The sequence below is a fragment of the Stegostoma tigrinum genome, chromosome 47, assembly GCF_030684315.1.
Source record: "Stegostoma tigrinum isolate sSteTig4 chromosome 47, sSteTig4.hap1, whole genome shotgun sequence".
Classification (NCBI taxonomy): domain Eukaryota; kingdom Metazoa; phylum Chordata; class Chondrichthyes; order Orectolobiformes; family Stegostomatidae; genus Stegostoma; species Stegostoma tigrinum.
The window spans coordinates 3,796,936-3,806,246 of NC_081400.1; the positions used below are offsets into that span (position 1 = coordinate 3,796,936).

At 55.2% G+C, this 9,311-nt stretch overlaps 1 protein-coding gene across 1 annotated transcript; it reads right to left on the reverse strand.

Annotated features, from left to right (window-relative positions):
* Positions 1 to 1,126: 1,126 nt before the first annotated feature.
* smg5 (SMG5 nonsense mediated mRNA decay factor) lies at positions 1,127 to 9,147 on the reverse strand. The gene is made up of 7 exons (XM_059642944.1): positions 8,120 to 9,147; positions 7,689 to 7,748; positions 7,058 to 7,217; positions 6,518 to 6,608; positions 5,148 to 5,222; positions 4,115 to 4,253; positions 1,127 to 3,463 (listed from the first exon to the last, which is right to left on the reverse strand). Exons 1-7 carry the CDS (start codon positions 8,621 to 8,623, stop codon positions 3,380 to 3,382), a joined length of 1,113 nt encoding a protein of 370 aa, XP_059498927.1. The 5' UTR covers positions 8,624 to 9,147; the 3' UTR covers positions 1,127 to 3,379.
* Between the last annotated feature and the right edge of the window lie 164 nt (positions 9,148 to 9,311).

A 9,311-nucleotide genomic window follows, 5' to 3' on the forward strand; every position in this document is an offset into this window, starting at 1 on the left:
GGGGGGCACAGCTTCTTCACAGATCGACAGCAGGAGAGCGGTCGCCGGAAAGACATGCAGGGGCAGGGGGGTGATGGCATAGGGCTAGTTTCATTGGACTGGCAACCCAGAGGGACGAGGACAAATCCCATCACAGCAGTGCAACAACCAAAGAGAAGAGCAGCAGTGGGTCGCACGCCCCCTCAAGCCTGCTCCACCATTCAATAATGGCCAATACCTATCATCGAGCTAATTACTACCCCACCCCCACCCCCATAACTCTTTAACCAGGAACTGTATCAACCTCCTTCATTAAGGAAGGACCACGTTTGGGCTCTGTAAGGTGAGAGGGGAAAGATACGATGGGTCTGGATCTGGACTCCCCCATCCCATCGGGGAACATCCTTCCTGCATCTACCCCTCTCTAGTCCTGTAGGTTTCTACGAAATTCACACCCTTCCGCCACTTTTCCAAACTCCAGCGAATACAATCCTAAACGGCTCTGGCTTACGGTAGAGGTTTGGCACAACATTGCGGGCCGAAGGGCCTGTGCTGTGTCGCACCGTTCTATGTTCTCGTCCGCCATCCTAGGAATTGATCTGTTAAGCCTCTGCTGTACTCCCTCTGCAGTCAGAGCCTCCTCCCTCAGATAAGGAGACCAGAACTGCATATGTAATGCTCGAAGTTGCGGCCTCACTAAGGCCCTGAACAATTGCAGCAAGACATCCCCCTGCTCCTGCATTCGAATGCTCGCACTACCACGGCCAACATACTGTCTTGCACTGCCTGCTCAACTATTTTCAGGACACCCAGATCCATGCTGGCACGTTCAACCGCTCTCTCCATTCACGTTGCTTTGTCATTTACAAGACCGCGATCCCCCATCATCATGATGGAAATCTAGCCAGGTCGGGACTTACATGTGACTCCAGACACCTCTGCCCACACCCACACCACCACCCCCCCCCCCCCGCCAAACGCTGTACAGCCAACTGGCAAATGGCCTCTGCAATGGTTCGAGAAAGCCAGTCCCTTCTAGGTAGGGCAATTTAGGGACAAGTCCATACAGAAATAAAACAAAAAGATTAGTCAGAATCCCAGTCCCTACAACTAGGAACACGTACAAAATCTCAACAGGGGCTAGGAGTTTCTTTGCCACAGTAATTCCAATGCTTTATTCACCCATCAGCCCCCAAAAGGGTAGCAGTTTCTTTTTAAATTACGTTTCAAGAGAGAGTGTGTCAGGAAAAAAAAAATCTGAATTGTCTTTTCCACAAGAAACAAAGTGATATCTCAGTCTGAAGATGACAGTGCAGTGTAGTCTCGGGAGGGGAGAGGAGGAAGCGGTGTGGTACCATCCTCTGAAGGGTACCAGCTGCTAGGCATCGCAGGACTAGGGGTACACTCACTCTCCCCTCATCAACACACACACACAACACACTCACACTCCAAAAGCAGTGATGGGCGCTTGGGGCTGGGCACGAGGCTCCTGCAGAAACGACCGGCCACACTCCCAATGACAAACGCCACAGGAGGAATCTGAGGGAGCAAGGATAGCGACAGGGTGGAGGGTCAGATACACCGTGGTCACCCTTCTCTGCCAGCCATGCCCTCGATGACAGGGCCACACGCACACACCAGCGCTTCTCCTCTCTCTCACACAAACAATCCTCGCTCCCCCCGCTTTCTCATCCATCGCTCCCTCGGAATATTTGCCCCTCACCCCCCTCCATTCCACAGATTTCACATCTCACCCACACCAGGGCTGGAGCATTCAGGCTCCATCATAGCAACAGAGAAAGTCAGCACATCGGGGATGGGCACAGTCTGAGGGTGGAGAAGGGGGAATGGGCGTCCGGGGGGCAGTTAGGTCGATGGGAAAGAAATGCTTTCAATTGGAGCGTTGATGCTGGCTGGCATCTGAGGTCCCAGAGGGTGGTAGACCGAGGACAGGGGTGGGCAGGTCTGTCCGGGGGGAGCCAGGTTCTCAAGCAATTGGGAAATAGGATTGGATGGGGCAGGTAACGATGCTGAAAAAGGGTGGAGGGATCACGGCAGCGGAAAGGGGTCAGAGAGGCAGCAGTGCATGTTGCCCACCTCAGAGAGGAGCTGGGGTGGAGTAATCCAGATAGGGAGGGGGTGTAGGAGGCTGGAAGAGGTGACAGAGATCAGGAGGTAGTGTCGGGGCTGGAGGAGGTGACAGAGATAGGGAGGGGGGTGTAGAGGGCTGGAGGAGGTGACAGAGAAAGGGAGGGGGTGTAGGGTGTCGGTGGAGGTGGCAGAGATAGGGAGGGGGTGCAGGGAGCTGGAGGAGGGCAACAGAGGCAGAAGCAGTCAGGCAATTGAGCTAATGAGTGAGGAATTTCCCCAGAGATGAGGCTGAAACATCCGAGTCCCCAGTGAATCGCACCTGTTGATCTTCACAGGGACAGGACCACTGCAAAGGGGGCGCAGGATCATCTGGGGAGGTGGGGCAAGGAACGGTGTGCCAGCTGCCAGACTGGCAAACATCAAACCTCCCTGCCTGCCTCTGCTGCCAGTAAGTCATGAAAAGGCCACGAAGACCTCTTGACTGTGCTCTGAACCCCCAACCACCACCCTCCAGGCAGCAGCCTCCCAACCCGTGTTAGGGGGGCAATTTACATGAGCCAACAAAAAAAACCGAGATCAACAAAAAAGTGTCCCGACACACGCACACAGACACACGCGCACACAGACGGATGAGCAGAAATATAAAAACAGGCAGCTCCCCAAGACAGTAGCGGGATTAAAACTGGGACGATGGAGCGTCGACAGGGTGCGATGCCCAACGTCACGCGACGGGTTGCGGGGTGCAGTCAAGTTCGGGCAGCTGTGCCAACGCCAACGGGTGACGTTACCTGGGCACGTTGGGGGGGGTTGGAAGCAGCGAGAGTGAAGCCAGCAAAAAAAAAACAAGAGCCCATCACCAGAAGAGGAGCTCGTACACGCAAGGCGGCGAAATACGGGAGGGGAGGGGGGCGGGCAGATTCCACAAGGTGCCCGAGCTGGACGACGCCAGTCTGGACAACACCCTCCACCCATCTTCTGTGAGGGAGGCCATCACTTTTACAGCATTGGGGTGGCACGAGGCTAGTCTCCCACCCCCAAACCCGTCACCTCTGGTATCTTTGTTTAAAAGGACCCCCAAAAGATGCCCCGCGACCCCGTCCCTTCGGGATGTCGGGTTTTTTTTGTTGTTGCTGTTTTAAAGCCCCCTTGTCTGCCCGCGGTATTTGGTTTGCACGTCAGATCGTTCCGAATGGTGCAGCAGCCGAACCAGCTCACAGCAGAGACACCTTGGCTGCGGTTTGTGTTTTTCTCATGGCGTTCGGCGAGGTTTCTTCCGAGGTCCGTGAGCCCCCGACTGTCCACCAGCACTTCAGCCCATCTCCTTCCACTGCCGGTAGAAATCCAGAATGTTCTTCACGTCCACGCCACTGCTCTGTGCTGCCCGCAGTGCAACCTGCGTCCAAGCACGGAGTGGGGGGGGGGGGGGGGGGGGGAGAGAAACAGCGGTCATTCGCAGGGAATACTCCCAGGCTCGCGAGCAGCCCCCTGCCTATCTCTGTCACCTTCTCCAGTCTCGACACCCCCTCCCTGTCCCTGTTGCACCCGACAGCCCCCACCATGTTCTTGTCTTTGCCCCCCGCTACAGCCCTCCCTGTCTCTGTCGCCCCCTACACCCTCTCCCCATCTCTCATACCCTAAACTCCCCCCTCCCTGTCTGTCACCCCCTACCCTAGACTCCCCCCCCAACCCCCAACATCATCTCGGTCCTGTCTCTGTCACCCCCTACCCCACCTCCCTATCTCTGTCACCCCCTACACCCTCTCCCCGTCTGTCACACCCTACCTCACCCCAGCCCCCACCTCGGTCACCCCCCCTAAACCCCTCCCTGTCTCGGCCACCTCCCTACTCCCCCCTCCCTGTCTCTGTCACCTCCTCCAGCCCCCTACACCCCCTCCCTGTCTGTCACCTTCCCCTGCCCCCCGCACACCCTCCCTATTCCCCCACCCCCGAACCCCCTAAATCCCCTCCCTGTTGCTCCCTCACGAGGCAGGGGAAAGAGTGGAAACAGGGTCAGAAAGATTCCTGTTGCCTTAGTGCGGATCACCTGTACGTGGCTGGAGAGTGTGTCCGGGTCACCTGGTGAGAATTCCGTCAGGATAGTGACCATCCCTGCCAGCTCCTCCTCTCCGCTGCCCTGCGACACCGTCAGTTGCTTGCAGCTGTCCAGGATCTTGTAGAAGTGCCTGGCACGAAACAACACACACTCCGACAGTGAGACAACACACAACCACCATGTCTCTCACCCACTTGGCAGGAAACGGGGACTAAACGCTCCAGAGGCAGGGATTCAAATCTCTGCCAGTGGAAACTGGAAGAATTGAATTTAATTCATGAAATAACTTAGGAATTAAACTCTAGTCTTGGTAACGGCTATGCTGAGTGCCATATAAAGTCTTCTGCTTTGCTGATGTCCTTTAAGGAAGGAAATCTGTTATGCTTACCCAGGCTCCAGTCCCCTGACAGAGTGGCAATGTACCAAAATGCCCATAAACGGGGCAGAGCATTGGATTAGGGGAGAAATGGCAGCAATGACAATGACAGAATAGACATCACTGAACTCCATCTCAATCTGTAACAGCGCCTGGAGCAATATATTCACATACCAGCGGGCATTGTCGGAGGGCCAGCACCGATGAACAGGGGCCATGGCTGCGTTCTGATTTCAAGCGCAGCTCATGCACGGAGAAGCGATAATCCGGGCTCATTCGCGCCGCATCTGTGCCAACATGCCTCGCCAAAGCTGGCTGCCATCACCAGAGCACTGAATAACTCTCCATGCTGCTTGTCCACGTGGCAAACATTGCGCCAGCCCTCCGCACACAGTGATACGGCAATGTACAGCAAGCTGACTGATTCCTGAAGCTTTGAGCCTCTGGTGCCCTTACCCGAAACCCTGACAGCCCTCCCACAGCTTAAAAGGGCCAAGTAGTCCAATCCTTACTAGCCCAGTGCAAGCGGAAACTAAGAATTGATTTGTAACCAACCCCCACACGAGGGCGGGAGGCTGTGCGTGAGCGTGTGCGGTGTGCGTGGGTGCAGGGAGGATGAGAGAGAAGAGCTCAGCTGAGCCACCTTACCATGCATCCAGATCCTGTCTCTTCAGCTTGTGCCTCTCCACTGCTCGGCCAGTGTCCCGCTGGCACCGGATGTACCTGTCGTGGGAAACGTATACAGCTCAGACCCGTGGCCGAGTACTGCCCCTCACTTCCCAGTGAAGATTCAGCAAAAAGCCCTTTTCTTACATTCCAGTCTGTAACTCCCTCCCCAGGGGAGGGATCTGTTATTCTGTATATAAACCCCCCCTGAACCCCCTCGATCAGATTCCAGTCTGTAACTCCCTCCCGGGGTATCTGTTATTCTGTATATAAACCCCCCCCGAACCCCCTCGATCAGATTCCAGTCTGTAACTCCCTCCCCGGGGTATCTGTTATTCTGTATATAAACCCCCCCCCGAACCCCCTCGATCAGATTCCAGTCTGTAACTCCCTCCCCGGGGGGTATCTGTTATTCTGTATATAAACCCCCCCTGAAATCCCTCGATCTGATTCCAGTCTGTAACTCCCTCCCGGGGTATCTGTTATTCTGTATATAAACCACCTCAGCCCCTCGATCAGATTCCAGTCTGTAACTCCCTCCCCGGGGTATCTGTTATTCTGTATATAAACCCCCCCCAAACCCCCTCGATCAGATTCCAGTCTGTAACTCCCTCCCCGGGGGGTATCTGTTATTCTGTATATAAACCCCCCCTGAAATCCCTCGATCAGATTCCAGTCTGTAACTCCCTCCCCGGGGGGGTATCTGTTATTCTGTATATAAACCCCCACCCCCGAACCCCCTCGATCAGATTCCAGTCTGTAACTCCCTCCCCGGGGGGTATCTGTTATTCTGTATATAAACCCCCCCTGAAATCCCTCAATCAGATTCCAGTCTGTAACTCCCTCCCCGGGGGGGGGTATCTGTTATTCTGTATATAAACCCCCCCCGAACCCCCTCGATCAGATTCCAGTCTGTAACTCCCTCCCGGGGGTATCTGTTATTCTGTATATAAACCCCCCTGAGCCCCTCGATCAGATTCCAGTCTGTAACTCCCTCCCGGCGTATCTGTTATTCTGTATATAAACCCCCCTGAGCCCCTCGATCAGATTCCAGTCTGTAACTCCCTCCCGGGGTATCTGTTATTCTGTATATAAACCCCCCTGAGCCCCTCGATCAGATTCCAGTCTGTAACTCCCTCCCCAGGGTATCTGTTATTCTGTATATAAATCACCTCAGCCCCTCGATCAGATTCCAGTCTGTAACTCCCTCCCCGGGCGGGGTATCTGTTAACCAACATATAAACTACATCGAACCCCTCGACTATCCCGGCTCAGGTAAGCAGTAGCGATGGGAATAATGCAGGCCTCGCTCCAGCTGGTCTCTCTCTTTGCAAACCCCAACTCGTGCTCACCTATTTCCCTTCTTGAACTCTGACTCCAGGAAACGAATGGCGTCCCGCGCTCCTGAGTTCTCTTTCTTCAGGAAATCCAACCCATCGATCACTGGAGGGCAACAACAGAGGCACAAGAAATTACAACATGGCACTGCAGGGCTCTCACCGTCACCCTGTCCTCACCCAGCGACTGGGAGGTGTGGGGTTCAGGACAGGAACATCAGAGGCACCCAACACTCCCAGGAGAAGGGCTGCACGGGTTGGACACAGTACGACTCCTTCTACGCTGTCCCCCTCTATCAAACACTCCCAGGACAGGGATAGCACAGGGTTAGATACACAGCAAAGCTCCCACTACACTGCTCCCATCCAACACCAGTACGTCACCCTCGAGGTAAACGAAATGAACTGACTGTGAGGAGCTGCAAGACCTCACGGCGTAGTTTACAGTTCAGTTCTGTTTCTCCCCACATTCCCTTGGCGACTGAGTGCACACCGAACGGGCAGCGAGATCCCAGTCGCCCGGACGCCAGGCTCAGCAGCAGCACGGGCACCTACCTGTCCGCGGGATGATGATAATGAACCGCCCACTGTTCGCCAGCTGCCGGATGCTGCCCAGTTGCTGGCAGATGGCCTGGGTGTTGGGTATCAGGTACGGAGACATGGTGGACTGGCACTTCGGCTGCTGGAGGCTTCCTTCCAACTGGGAGACTTCCAGCTGTGAGCGAGCGAGAAACAGAGAGAGCCAGAGAGAGAAAAAGACAAAGGCAACAGATTCAGAACCAGCCATGCTGGAGGGTCAGCGCCAAGGGAGCACCGTCTGGCAGCGATGCCATTCACGGGCTGAGACAATGAAACAAGGCCCCCTGTTGGGCAGATGTGGAAGATCCCACAGCCACCGGGACTAAGCAGCAGCTCCTCAGACCCATTATCCCTGATGAGACACAAATAAAATGGCCTGGGTTATAATCGCTACTTGTGGGATCTTTCTTTGTGCCAGCTAACCGTCAAGTGTCAGACATTCCAACAGCGCCCACGCTCCTGGCTTTGCGCTGTCCAGAGACTCTAAGAGGCACTAGAGAAATTCTCATCTTCCTTCAGTATATTTGCCACGGTCTATGGGCGCCCAGGGCAGGCTGCAGAGGGAAACGGGCATCGTGCACACTGAACCGGACAGCCAAGCGCTCACCTGCAACCGGAGCTGGGCCATGTCTCGCATGAGCCGGTTCCTGCGGGCCTCCTCTTCAGCCTAGAGTCACACACAAACAGGTCAGCACCTCTGTTAGTTATAGTCCCCCAGGGTACGGCTGGCAATAGGGGCCGGCAGAGGGCGCGCGAGCGACGGGCGGGCAGCGGGGCGGCAGAGGGCGCGCGAGCGACGGGCGGGCAGCGGGGCGGCAGAGGGCGCGCGAGCGACGGGCGGGCAGCGGGGCGGCAGAGGGCGCGCGAGCGACGGGCGGGCAGCGGGGCGACAGAGAGAATGCAAAGTGTTGGTTGTGGGAACGTAAAGAGAGAGATTTCAAGTGAGAGTATGCAGGAGGGTAGAGGAAAAAGCAAGCAGTCGGCAGCGGGTCGGAATCTGCGCAAACAGTAAGCAGCGTCAGGCTGATGGCCTCTCACCATGCGGAACTGTGCCTGTGCCTTTTCCATTAGGGTCTCCTCCTCCAACTGGCTAATACTGATAAATATTCCCAGCTCGGCATTGTACTGCAACACGTTCTTCTGCAACCGCGCCAGGAAGTGACCAAAACTGCGGATACAGCAAACACGAACCACCGACTGCAACAAGGGCAGTGGGGCGTTGGGGGGGTGGGCAGGAAGACAGAGAGAGCAAGAGCGAGACAGAGAGCGAGACAGAGAGCGAGACAGAGAGCGAGACAGAGAGCGAGACAGAGAGCGAGACAGAGAGCGAGACAGAGAGCGAGACAGAGAGCGAGACAGAGAGCGAGACAGAGAGCGAGACAGAGAGCGAGACAGAGAGCGAGACAGAGAGCGAGACAGAGAGCGAGACAGACAGAGAGACAGACAGAGAGACAGACAGAGAGACAGACAGAGAGACAGACAGAGAGACAGACAGAGAGACAGACAGAGAGACAGACAGAGAGACAGACAGAGAACGAACATCTTTTAAAAAAATGTCAATCAGGGTAACATCCAAACATTGTAAACAAGAGCAGGGCCCCCTCCAGCACTCAGGTCACAGCCCGTCAGACTGTGGTGATAACTCTCTTCCAAAAACCAGCCTTCACTATATTCAACAATCTGAACAGCCGCCGCGCCCTGGGTGGCAGAGAATCCCAGACTCCAGGCCCCTAGGACATTCTCAGGCTGCGGGCCCAGGTTCTGGACCTGCCCCCACTCGCCCCTCAGCGTCCACCCTGTCGAAATCTCCTCTCACACCTCTCAACTCCCAGGCTCTCTCTCCCTTCATCCCATGAACAAGTGTTTGTAAATTCAGTCAGACAGACGCGCACAGTGCACGGTCAGCCGAGTGTGGTCTCACTAATCCCCCTGGAGAGCTACTTCTGCTCGAACATATGTTTCATTATCACAAATTGGCTGCAACGCGATGGATGAATAGTCCATGCTGCTTGGATAAAGCAGTCTTTCCACTGTACAATACAGCCATTCCCCTACAAGACAATTTTCTAGGGCAGTTTTTCGATAGCACAAGAACGCAACTATTGCGCTATAGAAGAACTGACAACTGCGACGAGGGGTGGGGTGGTGTAAAAAGAGAGAGAGAGAGAGAGTGTGAGGGAGAAAGAGAATGAAGACAGAGAATTTCATCAAAACACAAAATCCTGCTGGA

Excerpts from the sequence above, each read along its gene's own strand:
- smg5 (XM_059642944.1), bottom strand. The coding sequence starts at position 8,623 with ATGTTCGTTCTCTGTCTGTCTCTCTGTCTGTCTCTCTGTCTGTCTCTC. Across the intron at positions 7,749-8,119 it reads CACAGGCACAGTTCCGCATG|GCTGAAGAGGAGGCCCGCAG; the intron begins GTGAGAGGCCAT and ends GTGTGACTCTAG. Across the intron at positions 5,223-6,517 it reads GAGTTCAAGAAGGGAAATAG|GTACATCCGGTGCCAGCGGG; the intron begins GTGAGCACGAGT and ends TTCCCACGACAG.